The 21,117-nt window shown below is 38.8% G+C and overlaps 2 protein-coding genes and 1 non-coding gene across 6 annotated transcripts in view; 2 read left to right on the top strand and 1 right to left on the bottom strand.

Annotated features, from left to right (window-relative positions):
* The window catches only part of Cenpp (centromere protein P), a 227,631-nt gene that overhangs the window by 198,723 nt on the left and 7,791 nt on the right, over positions 1-21,117 (top strand). The gene's annotated exons all lie outside the window — the stretch shown is intronic.
* Positions 15,613-21,117, bottom strand: part of Ippk (inositol-pentakisphosphate 2-kinase) — a 63,740-nt gene continuing 58,235 nt past the window's right edge. Inside the window, exons 13-14 of one of the 2 annotated variants that reach the window (XM_074052350.1) lie at positions 17,254-17,297; positions 15,613-16,935 (exon numbers count right to left, since the gene is read on the bottom strand). In XM_074052350.1, coding sequence (XP_073908451.1) covers positions 16,904-16,935; positions 17,254-17,297 — 76 coding nt within the window. In that variant the 3' untranslated portion in view covers positions 15,613-16,903. Of the gene's footprint in view, positions 16,936-17,253; positions 17,298-21,117 lie in introns of those variants that run through there. The other variant, XR_012440506.1, reaches the window with a different exon arrangement.
* On the top strand, positions 18,841-18,913 carry Trnat-agu (transfer RNA threonine (anticodon AGU)). The gene has a single exon. It is a non-coding gene; the product is annotated as a tRNA-Thr (tRNA).

Here is a 21,117-nt window from a genome sequence, read left to right as displayed (position 1 = left end):
AGGAGGGAACTGGCATTGAAAGTAGGAGCTTTATCCAAAGGCTGTAGGGGAAGAAGGTAACTCAGTCTACACTTTGGAAGGATCACATTGATTGTACAGTGGTTTATGAAGCAAACAGAAGAATCAAGTCTAGAAGCAGGAACTGTTGTGGCTATCCAAAAAAGGGAGGCTTCTTTACCAAGGTAAGGGGAACTCAGCATATAACTAGGAGGTTAAATCAGTAGGGCTTAATCTTTAATTGGATATAGGGAAAAGGGAAGAAGTCCAGATTCTTGGCATAAGTAACTACACTGTAGGACAGACATTTCCTGAGGTGAGCATAGGTTTGGGATGAAAAATAAGTTAGCCAGTTCCACAGGTCAAAAGAGAAGCTTGGGCTAGATATACACATACAATCCCTCAGAGTGTGTACATGGTCCTGAAGCCACAAAATTGAGTGAGATCATAGACTGTTACATATACTGAACCCATTTAGTAAGATTTATAAAAATTAAAGGAACTAATGGGAATTTTAAAACTCCCTCCAAAATAAGCACATTCATACATTGTTATTAAAAATATGAAATTATAGACTGTGTCATTTTATCAACCTCTACCAAATGATAAGCTATTCTGCTTCTAGGAGTCTATCCTAAAAAATTTTTTGTACAAGGATACAAAATTCTCTTACATGGGTATTTATTGTAGTATATAAGTAGTGACAATATCCCAAATGCTTATGAGTAGAAATCTGATTAAATTACAATATGTTAGAGGATTCTGAGAAGAGTAAGAGCATCAGGAGTCTGTCTCCCCACCTAGACAACAATGGCATTGACAAAATCAGTCTGATGTAACTATTTTAGAATTCTGGACTCTGTTGAGGGCTTGCAACATCCCAGAGGAAGGCTGGGATAGTAAATTGTGGTTAGTTAGGTCAACGCCATCTCTTAGCACAGTAGCAACTACTCATCCCCTAGCCTAGCCCCATGGCAGATAACCATACACGTCCCTGGAGTAACCCAAATGCAGTTTGTGGGGGCCAACATTCCCCATCTATCTGAGTTGTTCTCTGATCACTATTTTTGACACAGAAGTGCAGAGTCAGATAGCCATTGTGGTTGCCCCTCATACTATCGCAAGCAGCTTACCCACTTGTTGAAGCAATTTCCAGAGGACTTAAAAGACCAGCACCTTGCCTCCCGTCTCCTCCTTGTATTTTTTTTTCTCATTCCTCGTATGGGAGCCAGACACTAAAGACTAGGACATTAAAAAGTAACTGCATATATAAGGAAAATCAGAAATTGACCATGTATGCTCAGGAAAAGCACCAGTTCAGAATAAACCCAAGCAAACATTAACTGTTTACCTCAGATCTTTGGCAAAGAGATAGGCTATAACAATCAGAAAAACAAAATGATTTAAAAAAAAAAAAGAAGAAAAAGAAGCAAACTGGGGAAGGGCAAGAAACTGATTCTGCTACCACATGACTACTAGATTCATGCATCCAGTTTTTAACAATAAAATCATAAGGCATTTATAAAAAGATCAAAGAGTGGCCTAGTCCAAGGGGGAAAAAATAAATCAACAGAAACTGTTCATGAAAAATATTTCATGGCAGATTACTAGAAAGACTTTTAAAAACTGTATTAAAGATGCTCAAATAACAAGAGAAAGATATGAGAAAAGTCAAGGAAATGATAAGTGATCAAAATGGAAAATGAATAAAGAGAAAACTTGAGAAATAAGCCAAAAAGAAATCCTGGAGCTGAATATACATTAAGTGAAGTGAAAAAATTCACTAAAGAAATGCATTCAAAAGCAGACTTGAGAAGCCAAAAGAAATAGCAAACTTGAAGATAAGACAATGGAAACTATCAAAACTGAAGAAAACTGAACCTAGTAAGGGCCCTGTGGGACACCATCAAGCCAACTAACTTACTCAGCCTGGGAGCCAAGTCACAGAGGAGAACAAAGAGAATGGGGCAGAAAGAATATCTGAAGAAACAATCATTGAAAGTCTCCCAAACTTGATGAACATGAATCTAAACTCCAAGAAGCTCAATAAGTGCCATCTGAGAATTCAGAGACCCTCACCAAAGCACACAATCCAACTTCCAAAAGCCAAAAACAAAGACTTGAAAGCAAAGAGGGAGAAGTACCTTGTCATATACAAGGATTGCTTCATAAGATTATCAGTACATTTCTCATCACACTTTGCAGGGCAGAAGACAGTGGGGCATTTTAAAAGTGCTAAAAAAAAAAAGACCCCCATAGCCAGCAAAACTATCCTCCATAAATGAGGAAGACTAACTAATCCAAGTATTCAGGAGACTGAGGCAGGAAGATCATGAGTTCAAAGCCAAAAATTAAGATATTCCTAGATTTTAAAAAAATGCTAAGAGAGTTCATTACCAATAAACACCTGCCTTGTAAGATATGACTGAGGCATCCAGCAGGGTAAAATGATACAACCCTACACAGTAACTCAGAGTTCAACAAGATAAATACATGGTCAATTTTTGTAACAACCTATTATAACTCTTTTTGTTTCAACATGATTTAAGAGACTAATATATTTTTTAAAGCAATTATTGCTGGACCCTGACTCACGCCTGTAATCCTAGCCACTTGGGAGGCTGAAATCAGAAGTATCATAGTTTAAAGCCAGTCTGGGCAAATAATTCATAAGACCCATCTCTAAAAGTTAACCAGCTCAAAATAGACTAGAGGTGTGGTCAAGTGGTGGAATGCCTGCTTTGCAAGTGTGAAGCCCTGAATTTTAGCTTATAATGCCACATATTATTTTCAACATGAGCGATTAAGTCATTTCAAAGAATTATTTATGTTTGGGGGTTTGCAATGTATAAAAATGTAATTTGTGACATCAACAAATAAAGGATGAGGATAAAGGAGAACTGTTAAAGAAGTAGAGATTATGTTATTGAAACTAAACTAGTCTACTACAACTTTGGGGTATTAAGTGTAATCCCCATGGTAACCACAAAGAAAATAGTTGTGAATATATACAGATAGAAATGAGAAAGGAGTTTAAATGTCTTACTACAAAAAGTCAACTAAATACTAAAGAAAGATAATACAAGAACGAGGACCATGAAACCTGTAAGGAACATAAAAAATACCAAAATGTCACAAATCCCTCCTTATCAGTAATTGCTTTAAATATAAATAGATTAAACTCTACAATCAAAAGATACTATTGGCAGAATGGATTTTTTAAATGGTTCAACTATGTACTGTCTGCAGGAGATTTACTTCAGAACACAGAATACAAATAAGAAGGTAAAAGAATAGAAAAAGATATTCTTTACAAATGGAAACCAGAAGATGGTGGGGGATGGCTATATTAATATCAGACAAAATAGGTTTTTAACCAGAAAGAGTACAAGAGACAAATAAGAACATTATATATCAATATCCGATACAGCAAGAAGATACAAAAAATTTTAAACATTATTAATCTGGTATAATGACAAGCCATTACACTATTTGAGGCAAAAATTGACAGACTTAAAAGGAGAAATAGACCACTCTACAGTAATAGTTTGAGACTTCATTGGTCAGTAATGAATAGAACTACTAGAGAGAAGACAAGTCAGGAAACAGGGACTCAAACAATGTTGCCAGGCACAGTGGCTCATATCTATAATCCTAGCTACTCAGGAGGAGATTGTGAGGATCCCAGTTCCAGGCCAGCATGGGCAAAAGTTCTCAAAACCCCATCTCAACCAATAAAAAGAAAGAAAGAAAATAAGCTGTGTGTGGTAGCATGCACCTGTCATCCAAGCTGCATGGGAAGCATAAATAGGAGGACTGATACCCAAACTGGTCCTGGCATAAACCCAAGACCCTATCAGGCCTGAGGATGTGACTCAAGTGGCAGAGGCCCTGAGTTCAAGCCCCCAATACTGCAAATTAACTAATTAATTAATGCAATAAACCAACTAGCTCTGTAACATAATGCATTTAAAACACTATCCCCAAACAACTGTATATACATCTTTCTCATCTGCACCTGGGACATTTTCCAGGAAAAGCCAAATGTTATGCCATAAGTAAAGGGCCAGTACATTTAAAGAGATAGGCATCATAAAAAGTATCTTCTCTGACCATAGGAGGATGAAATTAGACATCAGTAACAGAAGTAACACTGGGGAATAAACAAATTAGTGGAAATTAAGTAGAACAGTCTTACACTGCCAATGGATCAAAGAAAAAGTCACAAGAGAAATTAGAAAATAATTACAAAAAAATGAAAACACAACATACAAACCTTAAGAGTATAGTAAAAGTAGTACTTATGGGGAAACTTATAGCTATAAATGCTTACATTCTAAAAACTCTTAAGATTTCAAAATAACAGTCTAACCTTATAACTTAAATAAGATAAACCAAAGTTGGAAGGAAACAATAAAGATTAGAAATAAATGAAATAGAATAGAAAAAACTATAAAAGTCATCACAAAACTTTTGGTTCTTTGAAAAGATCAACAAATTGACAATCCTTCCTTAGAAGCTGGTGATGTAGCCCAGTGGTAAAGCATTTACCCAGCATGATTTGTTCGATTTCAAGGATCCCCAGCACTGCAAAACCAAAACACAACAGGGCTGGGGATGTGGTTCAAATGGTAGAGTGCTTGCCTAGCAAGTGCAAGCCCCTGAGTTCAAACCCCAGTACCACAAAAAATAAATAAATAAAATAACCAAAAAAGAAAAAAAACAGGAAACAAGATAATCCTCTTTATGAACTATGAAAAACAGAACAAAGACTCAAATTACTAAGATCAGTAATGAAAGTGGAGATAATATGACAGAAAGTTTGAGGCAGGTGCTCTTACTGCTTGAGCACTCCACCAGCCCTAGTTATTAGCCAATCACTCATTCCATTCATTTCATTGTTGTTTTGGCGGTACTGGGGTTTGAACTGCAGGCCTCATGCTTGCTAAGCAGGCACTCTACCACTTGAGCCACACTTCCAGCCCCCCATACTATAGTTCTAAAAAGTATTGTAGGACAATTCTATGATCAGTTGTACACCAATAAATTAAGTGGCCTAGATGAAATGGACAGATTCTTAGTAACACAAAACCTACAAGACTAGATCATGAAGAAATAAAGACCTATAGCCAGTCAGGAGACTGAATCCTTAATTAAAACTCTCCCAGTTAAGAAAAACCTCAGACCTGACAGCTTCACTGGTAAATTCTACCAAACTAAAGAACTAACATCAATCCTTCTCAAATTTCTCCAAAAAATTGAAGAGGATGGAGCATTTCCTAATGCATTCTATAAACTCAACATTACTCCAATACCAAAGTTAGACAAAGGCATTATAAGAAAACTACAGACAATATCCCTTATGAACAGTGATGTAAAAATCCTCATCAAAATACTAGCAAGCTGAATTCAGCAGCATATTAAAAAGATTACACATCATGACCAGGTGGAACACTAATCCTAGAATGAAAGAATGATTTAACATAAAAATCCATCACCTTCATATGCCACATGAACAGAAGAAAGGGATGCAACAACAATATAATTTGAATTGATATGGAAAAGACATTTGACAAAATTGACACCCTTTGTAATTAAAAACACTACTACTCAGCAAACTAAGAATAAAAGGAAACTATTGGTACAATAAAAGCCATAAAGGAAAACTCCACAAAAGACATCAAACTCAGTACTGAAAGACAAGGATGCTAGCTTTGTCTACTCTGTGCTGAAAGAGTCAGAGAAATTAGGCAAGGAAAAAAAAAGGCATCCAAATTAGAAATTAAGTAGTAAAGCTATCCTTGATAGTAGATATGATCCTATGTGTAGAAAGCTCCTACAGATTCCATAAAATGTTAGAACTAATGAATGAATTCAGCAAAGTAGAAGGATACAAAGGCAACACAAAAATTAGTTGCTTTTCTATATACTATGATGAACAATCTGAAAAATTATAAAAATGGTTTTACTTATAATGGCATAAAAAAGAATGAGATACTTAGAAATTACTTAACCAAACAGGTGAAAGATTTGTAAAATAAAAACTATAAAACACTGCTCAAAGAAATTAAAGAAACATGAATAAGTGGATACAAGCCCAAGTTGGCAGACTGAAAGACTTAAAGTTAGCAGTACTACCCAAAGTGATCTGCAGATTCAATGTAATTCCTGTTAAAATCCCGATCACTTTTTTGCAGAAATAGAAAACTTTATTCTAAAATTCATATGGAATCTCAAAGGACCTGATACCCAAAACAATCTTGAAAAAGGACAAAGCTAGAGGACTCACACTTTCTGATTTCACAACTTACTACTAAGCTACAGTTATCAAGCCAGCATGGTATTGGCCTAAGTGTAGACAAAGTCAAAAATAAAGATTAAAAAAAAAAAAAGCCAGACATAGCACCAATGGACTAGAATAGGGAGGCTAGAAATAAATGCTGTCAGATAAATACAAACCAAGTTTACCTCCAATAGATAATTCGTTTTAGAATATCTTCATCTGAGACTAAGACATGGATTAATGTAGACTGTATGAGTAAGCATGATAAAATATATAAAGTATCCACTTAATAGAAATAGGGTATTCAACTTCCAACTTCCTAATAAGAAAAACAATTTTAAAAGCTAACCAAAAAAGCAAATTGGAAAAAGAATTAGAGACAATTACAAAGGTCATTTATGATGGGATTTCCAACTATGGCAGAATGAAGGGTTCAAGTGACTCTCTTCCCAAGAAAACAACTGTAGTACTGGAAAAAAATCTTTTAAAAAATAACTGCTTGAGGACTCCAGAGGTTAACCAAAGGCAAAGAACAAATAATTGGGAGCCCGATTCTGCCCTCTCTTTTATTATCTATATTCAATCACAATGTCCTAGATAATCTTTCTGGAAAAAATAATTCTCTCATTACCATCCCAAAGTAATAGGATTGTCACTAGTGGAATTGAAATGTCCATTGTGACTGTCATGACACTTTGGTGGCAAATAACAGAAACCCCCCTCAAATACATAAGAAGGTATATTGGAGGAACACTGAAGAATATCCTCATCTTAAAGGGCAGGACAAGTTAGAGAAACTCCCAGGGGCCTGGGACCAAAATGGGGAAATCCCTTCATGCCCACATAGTCTGCAGGTTCTTAGGCTTGCTTTTTCTGAGGTCTTGTATGACTTTATTGTTACCACTTTCTGTAACTCTGCTCATTCTTTCAAAAAGTGTTGTCTTCTGCAGCACAACTGTCTCTGTGTCTTCTGGCATGTGGCCAAAGGACCCATCTGTATATCCTCACATCTGTATAACCTCAGTTCAAACAACTTCCCACATGGGTGGGCTGGCTCTTAGTTTCAGGTTTCTCCAAGAGAATCTGCTTGGGCCAGCTTGGGTCATGTGTCTCTCCTAGTCCTGTGCACTCTGATCTGTGGGGTCAAGGTCAAGTGCAGGTTGTACAAGCATTGTAGGGTGTTGGTAATATAGAGTACTGTGGAGTTACACATGTAGATTGTCACGTATTAAAGGCTTTGTAACAAAGCGAAAAGTAATTACTGTTTAGTATAATTTTCTTCAGTCAGCATGTATTTATCATTACTTCCTAAAAAGAGCATCTTTATATTGTTGGAGTACTTTGTTGGGTAACTTAGTGCAAGCTTTGCACCTATTATCTGCCAGTAAGGATTGATTTGATTATTTTCTTTTCACTTGATTTATTTACAGTAATATTTATAATTGACTTCAGGAATCTAATACAATTTTAGCTCTATCTCATGAGATAATCCTTTATAGTAGTGCTTTATTTGATTTTTAGCATTTTTTTCTGCATTAAATTACAGGCAGGCATTTTCTTTATTTCCTTTTTTTGAAGGATGGTTTTAAATAATTAGTTATAACATACTTACACTGTCCTCAGTGGATAAGAGTTGTTTTGCTTTTAAATTGACTAATTTCATGCAGGCCTTCGTGAAATAAACAATAGTTTCACTATGAAATCACCAGCATAGGAGCTGGAGGAACTGTGCCATCATCTGTTTGTGATGGAATGCCATTTGGTGTCTATAATTCAGGACAGAAATAAAATTTAAATGTTTACATACTGAAAATAATTTCTATATGTCAGGGGAAAGCATAAGGAATGGTTGAGCACTAAGCATTAACCAAGTTCTCTGTCTGGTTTTATGGCTCTTGTGATGGGTCTTGACCCATCACAAGCCCTTGCAGGTGTTATACTTGGTGTCAAATATGAATCAGAGACTGATCACACCACTGATTTGTTCCACTTCCTCATACTGTGTCAGGGGCCCAACTGTGCTTCCCCAATGCCACCCCAGTCTGGCCCATTTCATGAGGTACCATTCATATGACTGCCATCTGTAGTGACAGAAGCTCTTTCCAAACAAATCCCTGGCAGTGATTCCCAGCATATGTCAACTCTGCTCCGCTTAATTTGAGAAAGGACCTTGGTGAAATATGGTTCATATACAAAGAGCACAAAGTAGGTGCTTAGTGTTTTCTTTATTTCATTGTTTCTATATTTGTCTTGACCAGCTAGTCATAGCATTCAGCAAGCACTTAGGTGCTAGAAATTTTAGTTATTGCTTCTGTCATGGGCCAAGGGTCTTTCCCTTGAGTAATCTTTAAGAACTTTTAAACTCATACATAAAACATAACATTACATATACATGTTGTATATGTAAGCGCTAGAGCTTTTATAGTTAAATATCTATAGAAAAATTTCCTTATTTTACTCTTGTTTAAACTTGTTTCATTCATTCTCTTATATTTCCTAATTCTCTAAATCCCTTTTGATTTCCTTTAGGTTTTTATTTGTGGATTGAGTACACTCATGAATTCAATAAATATTTACCAGGCCCAGGTTGATACTCTTTCCCTGTACTAGCAGTGAATGAGCAAGATACTCTGATCAGATTGCATGTTGCATTGTCTGCTTAGTGCTTCCGAATTTAGTTGTACGTTAATTGAAATCACAAGCAATTGCTTTAATCCATGAATTATATTGGGACATTACAGAGAAAGCAAGGAGATTTCCTAAAGGTTGGCATTTGAGTAGAATTTGAGTGTTCGCAGGGGTTGCCGAGCAGAAGCCTGTGCACTGGTACTGGGTGAGGTATTAGAAGCAAAGGCTACAGAAATTCCATAGGGGATCTCAAGCACCACATTTTAAAAAATTATTGTAGGCTCTAAAATATCAACTGAAATTTTTGAAAGGAGTGGTGACCTAAAAGCACTTAGGTTTTAGGAGGGTACGTAGACAGATGAGTGATCTAGAAACTGACTCTATGATATTTGAATGCTGAGCCTTTCAAATACAACCTCTTTTCTCTTTCTACCTTACATCCAAGCAAGTTGAGAAGAAAACTCAGACATTCCCAACTTGGTGCTCATACAAACTAGCACAAAAGCTCTCATCCCCGCCCCCCTCCCCACTACAGAGAAAGCCAAAGCTGGCACCCAGTTGCTCTCGAGTGATTTTCAATCCTGCTTTGGAGTTGCCCTTGGCTTCTTGAAAAGCCCCATTATGTGAGCACCTCATTGGTGCACATGTGATGCCATCAATGACACCCAAACCAACTCTTGAATGCAGCCATGCATACATGCCTAAAGAGCAGTCACACCAAATGTATAACAGTGGGGACAGCCTGATGGAGTATGTCCCACAAAGGGAGCCTGTCTTCTGGCATCTGCCCCACATACCATCCTTCCTTTCTTCCCACCGCAGTAGTCTTCCTTTGATGACTATATTGATCTCACTTCCACATATGGTTCTAGGGTGAGTCTGACCCAACCCTTGATTAAAGCACAGACAGTGAAGCATTAACATAAGCCATTTAATCTATATAGTGAAAACACATTTGTTAATTACTTGTAAAATTACATAAAATGGAATGAAAATGTGATATTTCTTACCAAAAAGGGAACCATAAGTAAGGAGAGAAATCAACCAGGGAAGATGGGGCCCGGGAGCCTAGGACTAGAGGACTCCTCCTGGACCTGCATTGGGTGAAGCGTGGGTGGATCCCTTCCCAGAGTTTGGAGCATTAGACACCTCTCCTGTCAGTGCAGAAGGGGTGAGAAAAACTGCCACCCAGCCTAGGGAGGGACCTTTGTAGGTGAAAGGGAAATGGGGGGAGGGGAGGGGCGGAGAATCGCAAGATCCCTGGCATAGCTGGGTGCCTGTGGCTCATGCCTAGCTACTTGGAAGGAAGATCTTAGTTCCAGGCCAGCCCAGGCAAATGGCTCCTGAGACCCCCATTTCCAAAAAATAACCAGAGCCAAATGGACTGGAGGTGTGGCTCAAGTGGTTGAGCGCCTATTTTGTAAGCACAAAATGCTGAATTCAAACTCTAGTCCAACCTGGCACAGATCTTAGATCTGTACATATGGTCTTCCCATGTGATCTAGATGGGAACACAGTCTAAAAAGGAATTAAGTAGTAGACACACTAAATCCCAATACTTGAGAAAGGAGCTACTATTATTGCCCTGGAGAGACATTTTCATACCAGTGCTCACAGCTGCCACAGAAAAAACAACCCAGCAGAAAGGAAGTGCACACTAAAGAACTGTCCATTACTTGAAAAAACTAGCCACTCTTACATGAGACTCATAGGACAGTCTGGATAAAAGTACAAAGTAAAAAGTTAAACTTATTGAAGTGATAGCAAATAGAAACCCTAAAAAAAAAAGCAGTATTTTATAAAAAGCTAATTAGAAAAGAAATTGATTTATGTACATTTTTAAAAGGTCTTTTGAATTTTAAAAAATTTAAAACCAGGGGATTAGTCAAAAAACAGGATAAGTATAGCTAAAGATCAAAATATATAGAAGATATATTTTAGGACTTTATCCAAAAGGACAGGAAGTGGAAATGCAAAGTACAGTTAAGAAACATGGAATGAAAATGTTCAACATACTTCTAGCTTGAATTCTAGAAAAAGAGGAGAGGCATTATATTTAAGGAGGAAAATAACTAATAATATCCCAGCATTAGCAGTAAATAGGAATATTCCGTTTAGAAAAGCACACACGTCCTAAGCACCATAAATAAAAGACAAAAAGCCTTAATCTCCCTTCTGTATCTATAGATTGCCTCTATTGGACATTTTATTTACATGGAATCATGTAATATTATATGATCTTTATGTCTGGCTTCTTTCACTTAGTATACTATCTTTGAGGATAGTCCATGTTCTAGCAGTAATGAGCTTTTTTTTTTTTTTTTTTCTTTTGGCACTGAGGTTTGAACTCTGCCTTATGCTTGGTAGGCAGGTGCTCTACTTCTTGAGTCAAGCCTCCAGCCCTTATTGCCTGATAGTTTTCCAAGTACGGATATGCCACATTTGTTTATCCTTTCACGGGTTAAGGGAGCTTGGATTATTTGAATTTGCCTATAATGAATAAAGCTTCTGTGAACATTCACAGAAGTTTTTGTACAGATATATTTTAATTTCTTGTGTGGATTCCTAGGAATGGAATTGCTGGGTTGTATGACAAGCTTATGTTTGGTTAGTCTCAACACCACCCTTTAGGCTACAGTAGCTTTTTGGGAAGTACAGCATCTATAGAAAGATGTACAGTCATATGCTACCCATGTCTGCACCGGCAAGGGATGGCTGACAGGACAAGCAGCAGACAGACCCAAAAACCCTGGGGAGAGGAGGCTGAGGGGGAGTTTCTTTTTTTTAATTATTATTTTATTATTCATATGTGCATACAAGGCTTGGGTCATTTCTCCCCCCGCCCCCACCCCCTCCCTTACCACCCACTCCGCCCCCTCCCTCTTCCCCCCACCCCCTCAATACCCAGCAGAAACTATTTTGCCCTTATTTCTAATTTTGTTGTAGAGAGAGTATAAGCAATAATAGGAAGGAACAAGGGTTTTTGCTAGTTGAGATAAGGATAGCTATACAGGGAGTTGACTCATTAATTTCCTGTGCATGGGTGTTACCTTCTAGGTTAATTCTTTTTGATCTAACCTTTTCTCTAGTTCCTGGTTGAGGGGGAGTTTCTTGAGTAAATAAGGATTTGAAAGGTCCACCACATTTACAAGGGAAAACGGTGTAGCATGCATGCCCAGGACTGAATGCTTGCTCAGAAGAGACCAGAGAGGAGGCTAGGCCTGCAGTCTGGCAGAGCAAGCAGGGAAGAGTGACAGGCAGACTCCCTTAGCACTGAAGAAGGGCCCACCTCAAAGCCAAGTTGCAAAGACCAGGAGAACTACTTACTTTTTTTTTTTTCTTTTTCTTTTGGGCTCCAGGCATTTAAGGAACTCTTTCTATCCAGTCACTGGCTGACTGAAAAAACTGAACAAAAACTTCAGTGACCACACACAAGCAGGAATACAGCCTTTGCAAAAATTGTTTGGGAAAGTTGCTAAACACAAAACCAGCCCTCAGTAAACAACAGCAAATCCTTAGGACTGGAGAGAATCTGGTTCCCAGAGTCACCACATTGCAATATTTAAAATACTCAGTTTTCAGCAACACCAAACATACAGGACATAGAAAAAAACAATTGACAGAAACCAACAGTGAGAAAGCCCAGATGTTGGACTTACTAGACCAAGACTTTAAATGAACTATCTTAAATCAGAGAAAACGATAGATGAAGAACTAAAGAAAACAGTGTAGGAATGAAATTAGAAAGTCAGTAAGGAAATAGAAATTACAAAAAGGAACTAAATTGTGTTTTACATACAGTGGACTATTATTCAGGCATAAAAAGAAGTGTTGATGAATCTTAAAAACTATGCTGAGAGAGGGGAGATTTGATATTATCTGAATGAAGGGTGCAGCTTTTATTTGAACATGATGAAAATGTTTTGGAAGTAGCTAGAGGTGGTGGTTGCACAGCACTGAGAATATGCTAAGTATTGCCTTATTGACCACTTAAATGGTTAATTTTAAGTTATGTGAATTTTATCAAAGTTAACATTTAAAGAGAGCAAACAGCTGTGGATTTAAAAAATAAAAAAAGTCCCTCCCTAATGTACTTTCTCTCCCTCCATCCCCCAACTCCCAGGACATGGGCTCACAATAAAAAAAGGTTCTTGATGAGATAAAAATGATACCTTGTCACATACTCTCAGTGGTTGTCCAAGTCTGGAAAGATTCAAATGACAGGATTCTCTGTGAGAAGCCGGGCGGGGGTAGGGATGGGGGCGGTGTTGCGCTAAGGCAAGTTGAGAAAAAGATCAGGTAATCCTAAAGGTAGCCATCTCAAAGAGGAGGCTGTGTCCCCAGCAGAGTTCCAGGGGTGGGGCCCATAGTTAGTGATACAGGAGGATCCACCCTGCCAGAGAGCAGCTCCTGTGGGGAGTGAATATGTGGGGGTTATGAATAGAGAAAATGCATTGCTTGGAAATGGTAAGGAATGCTTTTCACTCTGCTTGCCATGTGAATGTACTATTTCAGAATTTATAAAGGACATTTAAAAGAAAAAAGAGGGACTTGGAGAAGTGGCTCAAGTGGTAGGGGGCCTGCTTAGCCAGCATGAGGCCCTGAGTTCAAATCTGCCAAAAAAGAAAAAGAAAAGGAAAAAAAGAACCTTCCAAATTGTTTTACAGAGTGGCCTTACATGTTCCACTTTCTCCTCATTGTCACCTCACTTGTTATTGTCTATCTTTTTGATCATAGCAATTCTAATGGGTGTCAAATGAGACTTTGTGCTTTTAAGGAAGATTTCAAACTAAGCATCCTACAAATGTATTTATTTTCAACTATTTATGATAGCTCAGATTGTTGCTGAATGCCTGTTTAAGCTACTTGAGCTAATAAGATTTAGTTGTAATGTAAGTTGAGAATAACCACATGTTCACATTTCCTAACTCTATCAGTTTTTATCCTGTCCTTAATTATAATGTTTTAATAGATAATAAACGATGTACTTATCAGATAAACACAAAAATTACACAGTATTATTACTGTTTTGCCCCACCACACCTCCCACAAAAGGGCCAATTTTTTTTTTTTTTCTAAAACAGAAATGTGCAGGTTGGTCCTCAGGAGTAGTGTGGTGAGATTAGCCCTTCAGTGCTCTAGGCTGCAGTTAGGAAAGTGACTTCACATGTCTCTGACATGATACTATAAGCCAGTCATCTAGGAACAGAAAAAGACCCCAAGATATCTGCAAATGCCCCTGGAAGGCACCTGCAAGCAGCTACTGAGTAGTTCTCTGCTGAGGTGTCAGGGTAAGGCACATGTCAGCAAAGGGCTCCCTCCTCTGATTCTGCTTAACATCACAAATAAATTTTTTAGTTTTGCATTATTATGTATTAATCATGTTATGGGATTTCATTATGATAATTCCATACGTGCATATAACAAATTGTTAACTATTTTTTCAGACTCTAAATTTGTTTTCTCCTCAGTGCATTGTCTTGTGTTGTAAGTGAAACACATCTACTTAGCATTCAGTAGTTAGGGCACTTCTAAATAAAGAACCCTCTTCCTGACACAAAAGTGCAAATAAGCACTGTGCTCAAAAATACTTGATTTTTTAAAAAATCATAGAATTTATATTTGTTTGAGGTCGGAGTAGGCCTTTTAAGAAAATTGGAATCTGTCTTTTTTTGGCTGTTCTATCTTGACAAAAAAAGCGGACAGCTTGACTGTCTTGGCCCGGGCTCTTTGTTTCCATTCCTACTGCTGGCCAGGGCTGCATAATCAAAGTTAGCATTGTTACGCAAGCCTCCAGACCTCAGGGGCCCTTGTCCCTCTCAGCCCTTAACACAGTATCTGTGTGCTTCCAAATAAAGCTAAGAACTGTGCAGTCCTTTTCCATTTCTTTGGTTAGCTGTGGCTTCTGGAAATTAGTATGTTTCTTCAAGTTTATTTAACCTTACAAGCCAGCCGAATTACTTTTTTAAATATATTTTTTATTTTCAATTGGCACAAGCTGAATTATTAGCAGAGGAAGATTTTGAAAGACAAGTAGAAGCTCGCAACATTAAAGTAGATGTCTGCAACTAAATCCTCTGGTAAGAGAGAATTCTAAGCTGCAGCTCTTGGCCCATAGATTTCAAATGTAATGCAACTAGCATAGTTCCAGGAGAAAGAAAGATAAAGTACTTGAAGTTTTGTAAACAGGAACCAAGAGGGAGTCAACATTAAAATCTCCCTATCTTCTGATAACTTTAGGCCTTACTACACACTTCTATACAAACTCTTCTATACAAATAGAAGAGAATGGAAGGCACTGAATCATTATTCAGACCACACAGAAAAATAATCAAAATTCATTGTGCACAAGGTATAAAAGCTTGGGAGGGGATCTAAAACATATTTACTGAAAAACCTGCCCTGTCTGTCAGTCCTGACAGCTGTACACTGCTGCCCAGAGCACTGCAGCATAGAGAAAGGCTTGCACATTGCTAGTCTTAATGCAGTAGATTCTGAAAAGTGAAGTAGATTATGCATTCTTTGTACCAAGTCCTGAAGGATCTCTACAAAAAATGTCATGTGTTTATGCTCACTGTTCATTAGGACAGATATTGGAGAGCTAGAAAAGATCCACAATGGAAGGTAAAGTCACCACAATGGTGACAGTGCTTCCAGATGAGAAAGAAGAAAGGCAACCGCAAAGAAGAAAGAGACATCTCGGCACACATCACAATTTTTTAATTAGTTCATTTCATGTATTTACTTATGGTCTGTTTTTTTTCTCAAGTTATATGCTTCATGGGGTCAAGGATACTGCCTTTTTTATTAACTCTGTTAAAATATAGGCATAGAGAAAACAGCATATATCACAAAGATACAGTTGGATGTTTTTGCATAAAAGGAATATGTATAACCACCACCCAGATCAGGAAACAGAACATGAGCATTTCCCAGAAGCCCCTTTGCTCCTTCCAGTCATTGGCCACCCACAGTGAGCCCTCTGCTGGCTTCTAATGGAAGGACCAGCTGCAGACAGTATTCCAGAAGTTTCTGCCCTATGGTGTGTAACTACAAACCAGTTGTTCTCATTGCTGTATGGCATTCCATCGCGTGAATGTACCACAAAGTATTTATCCATCATAGTGTTCCCAGGAAGCTCCCAGTCCTGGTCATTGTAACCAGTGCTGCTATGAGTGTGGGAGTACATGTACAGATTTATACTGGGTATTGTGCTGCCAGATAGTTTTCCAAAGTAACTGTGCCAGTTTGCCCTGTCACCAGCAGTGGAGGAGGGCTCTAGTTTTTCACACTGTTTCAATACCAGTTTTGCTAGCTGTTTTCAGCCATTAAAGTGTATATGTTGTGGTATACCTTTGGGTTTCATTTGCATTTCCCTGATGCCCAGTGTTTATTTTGTTCACAGGCATTGCGCACCATGCCTGTGTTTTTTATTAGGGATCTTTGAGGGCAAGTACAGAGAATGTGACAGAAACCCTGTCCATGTTGGCTTAAGCAACACAGGAAGTTGAATGGCTCCTGAAGCTCATAGGAGAGCAAGAGTAGGTCAGATAATCAGAGAGAGTTGCTGGCCCTTGGGAATGAAGAGCCCCACCTCCCAGCAGCCCCATGTCACTCTTCCTGAACCTCCCTGTCAGTATCGGGCAGGCCATTCACTGTGTGTGAGGTGCTAAAGGTGCTGTCAGGAGGTGAGCCAGGTCCTGTGAACTGAGCAAGCTTTGTTGCCAGAAGATGGGAGATGAGAAAGCTCGCTGGGCAACAAAAAAACTCCATAGTTTTTTTTTTGTTCCATAGTGTCACACCAGAGACACTCCATAAAATCATCTTGAATGAATAAGTCAGTCCATTCATGTTGGGTAGCACAGGTGAGGTGATCTGAGGCATTTCTACTAAGGGTTGCTCTAGGCAAACAAAGCCATTTTAGGGTAGCAAAGGATTTTCCTCTTCCCTCATTTCCCCTAATTCAAGAGATATTCCATGTTGAAATACGAATGGCTATAAAATTTGTTTTGCTGTTCCTGGGTGATCTGTAGAGAAATGGATACATGAAAATGCAGCAATTACTACTCTTCCATTATCTCTTGAGTTTTTCAGTCAAGCCCATAATAAGCTGATTCCTTCCTCCTGCCCCAGCCAACAATGAAAGCCAACCGTGATTAGTGCTTGTGGAACTGTTTCTGTGGTCTGTGGCCAGACTGCAAGGCGGGCATTATTCTGGGACCCAAATAAAAACTACCTTTGTTCCTAAAATTCTCGAAGCAAAAAATAACCATGTGTCACTTAAACTGGAGGTAGTACACAAAGGAGGAAATAGAGAGAAACAAGCATCCTGGTACTGGACTCACCTTTCTCACCAGTTCCAATGCAGTGTGGTCTCTTGGATGGAGTCCTAGAATAGAAAAAGGACATTTGAAAAAACTAAAGCGATCTGAATGAAGGACTGTACTTACAATAATGATGCAGCAATACTGGTTTGTTAATTGTAACAACCATACCACACTAACATAAGGCAAGTTCAGAAAACAGGGTTTTGTAGGAACTCTACTGTAAGCCTATGTAAGAAGAATACAGGCAAGGGCTTCGGAAGGGGCCCGACAAGGAGGGTCTGGAAGCTCCCACTTTGTTAGTTTCACGATAAGTCCTCTCTGGTCCCCCAACTCTAATCAGCACTCAGCTGATGACAGGGAACCTAATGTTTTCTTCAAGAAAGGCAGCAGGCAGGGGTGCTAGCACACAGCACAGTGTGTCTGTAAGCCTTGTTTTTCTTACTTTTTAAAATGGTATTTTACATCTGCACCTCATAAAGGTGTTCTGAACTAGAACACAGGATCACTACCCATGGCTTTCCTCCCTCAGGCTTTCATTCTTTCACGCAGGATTCATTTCACTCTATTTTTCCTTAACCATCAACCCTTGAAGTTACAGAAAATTTTAGCCATTCAAAATTTTGTTTATCTAAGTTATTTATGCCTGTTTTTCCTCTGTCCCTGGAGCTGGGGTGTTGTTCTGTTTCTAAGGACATGTGTCATTTATTTTCTCCCATTTTTAAATACTAACTCGTAAAGTGCAAGTTTGGACATACATGATTGGTTTTATTTGTAAAATATAATTTAAGCTTTATTGAAACCTTAAATTCTGTGTCCAAACTAGTTGTTATGTTTGAGGGAAAAGTAAAGCATTGTTAAACGTTAAAGTCCTCAAAAAGGACAGATTGACACACACAGCATGCATTGAACACTCTGACATATCCCTCTAAAGTGTTGGTGAAAAGATGTTTTAAGCTGGGCACCGGTGGCTCATGCCTGTGATCCTAGCTACTCAGGAGACAGAGATCAGGAGGATCACAGTTTAAAGCCAGCCCCAAGCAAACTGTTCATAAGACCCTATCTTGAAAAAAACGTATTACAAAAGAAGGGCTGGTGGAGTTGCTAAGCAGTAAATGCTCGTGCGGCCCTGAGTTCAAACCTCAGTACCACCGAAAAGAAAAAGGTGTTTAAGACATGAGTGCACAAGTAAGGAACAGTTGGGGAAAAGTCAGCAATAAACTTTTGGAAGCTAGGAGGCAGATGAAAGTGGTGTTTGATTAAGACCAGAGAAAACCTTCTCAAAGGCAAATTTGTTCTGTAGAATCCCAGCAGGCTCAGGACTGAGAGGCAGCAAGTACCTCTGACCACAGGACAAGATAAAATAGGAACTAGTTGAAAGTCTCTGTAAGAGGAAGAAAGGGTCTGTCCTTCCTCACCATGATGACCAGCCTGTCTGAGAAAGATGGAAAGAGACAAAGAAGTTCTAGACTCTTGGCCAAGTGTAGTAGGGCACATCTGTAATCCCAACTACTACAGAGGCAGAGATCAGGAGAATAGCAGTTTGAGGCCAACCTGGGCAAAAGGTTAGTGAGACCCCCATCTTAAACACTAAGCTGGGTCAGGGCTGGCGGAATGGCTCAAGTGGTAGAGCACCTGCCTAGTAAGCATGAGACCCTGAGTTCAAGCCCCAGTGCTGCCAAAAAAATAAATATAAAGAAAGGGGTTGGAGGTATATCTTAAGTGGTAGTGTTCCTGTCTAACAAACACAAGGCCCTGAGTCCAAACCCCAGTACCACCAAAAAAAAAAAAAAGCAGAAGAAGCTGCTCTAGACTCTTGATCCACAGTGGTTTATTTTATACCTTCTTATAGAGATGCTTAAGAATTTTTAATGAAAAATAAAGAGTAGGAAGTATCCTTTAGTAGACCCGGCCTCTTTCAAGTCGATAATTCGTCTTATTCGTGACCGGCACTAGGTGGGAAATATGTGAACAGTTTTTTAAGGGCGATTATGTTTCCCAACAAAAATGTTTTTATTATTGCCAGGCACCAGCGGCTCAGGCCTGTAATCCTAGCTAGTCAGGAGGCAGAGATCAGGAGGATTGAGGTTTGAAGCCAGCCCCTGCCAAATAGTTGGTGAGACTCTAGACTCTATCTTGAAGACACTCATCATAAAACAGGGCTGGTTCAGTGGCTCAAGTGGTATAGCACCTGCCCAGCAAGCATGAGGCCCTGAGTTCAAACCTCATTACTACCAAAAAAAAAATTTTTTTTACTGCTATCATCAAAGTCAATCACCAACACAGCATGGAATGGAATTACGTTACAAAATGATTGTAATGAAACTTAACCTTTGATTACAACTATTTTTGAATTTAGAAATGTTATAGAGTACAACAGTGTTTATGAGCTTGGGTTTGGGACTCGGATTGCCTTACGTTTGGGTCAGTTTACTAGTTCTATAATTTTGAGCAAGTGTCTTAACTTTTCTGAGCCTGGGTTTCATTAGAATGGGCATCACAGCAAAGACTTCAGTGACTGCCACGGGCAAATGGGCTTGTGTTTGTGGAGCGTGTGGGGCTTGCAGAGGCTGAGGGCTCAGCGAATTGAAGGGATAGGGCGGGAATGATTCATCTTCTGAAAAGAACCTGAAGCCTCATGTTTCTAGTGACTCCCAAAGACTGATCTCATTGAAGAGTTTAAATGAGACCATATTAACTTCAAAATACAACAAATTTTGACTTTGAGATTTGTAACCTTAGTAATGATAAAATTTCTAGTGACTATCTAAAATACATTACCTTCATTGTCTATTATAATTGTTTACTAATAATTACATGAAAAGCATGAAATGTTCTCTGGAGTCTGGCGTTTTACAGGTTTATACTCGGCTTCCTAATTATGGTTTCTGACAGACTCACCTTTGCCCATTGTGGTCTGGGCAGAAACAGAATCACTTTTTAAAGCATCCAGTTGCTACACGGTTCACTTAGGATAAATCTTAAAAACAGGCCTACTGCTCAGACTTTCACTTGCATCCGAAGTGAGATGTGTTGTTCCTGGTCATCCTATGGGAGTTTGGTGGTTTAAGGTGCATTTGCAGGGTGCATTTTTCTTGGCCACATGGATTCCTGGTTTTGTTTGCATAATTTCTGCTTCCCACTCTAGAACAGGAAGGGATAGAAGAACCATGGTAGCTTTTATTCACTTTTAGGGTCCCACATCCCTTTGTTGCTTCTTTTAGTTTCCCTTTCTTCAGGGTCTTTATGGCCATAATCTCATGTGATCGCCCACCAGCGCCTCCTGGGATTTCCTACAATAGTGCTAGAGGTTGTCTTCCAACTAATTTCAGATGGGGCTTTTTGCATGTATGTGTTGGAGAGTCACAGGGCTCCTGCTTTCCTGGGCTAGCCAAGGACAGCACCACTTTTCATTCTTTGTAGGTCCCACTGGCTAGGCTCCTTGTGAGCACACAAGGGTGGTTGGCCTCGTCCCCTCATCCCAGCAAAAGCAGAGCAGTTTCCAGTGAGCAAACTCTTTTTAGAGAGTCTCAGAATGGGGTGGAAATGCAGAAGGCAAGGAGTGGGCGATTAAGCAGGAAAATAATTTTTGTTTTCATCAGGGTGTAGTTTGTGCCATCCTGACTGTGAACAGGGTTCAGTTGGAGGGAGGTCAGAAGACAGGATACCCACCAGACTGTCCACAGTGCTAGAACACTCTGTGTTCTGTCTCATAGAGACAGAAATCACGATGAGTACCAAAGATTATAAACAAAACATAAATGAAATTTAAACACACGATTGTGAAATAAATTAGGGACTTTTTTAAGAATTTCTGTAGCTTTGATTGAATTAAAATGAAACGTGAAAACTATAAGGAAGTAGAAAGCAAGGGAATGAAGGAAT

This window comes from Castor canadensis, chromosome 13, assembly GCF_047511655.1.
Source record: "Castor canadensis chromosome 13, mCasCan1.hap1v2, whole genome shotgun sequence".
Lineage (NCBI taxonomy): Eukaryota > Metazoa > Chordata > Mammalia > Rodentia > Castoridae > Castor > Castor canadensis.
This window is presented reverse-complemented; position numbering and strand designations above follow the sequence as displayed.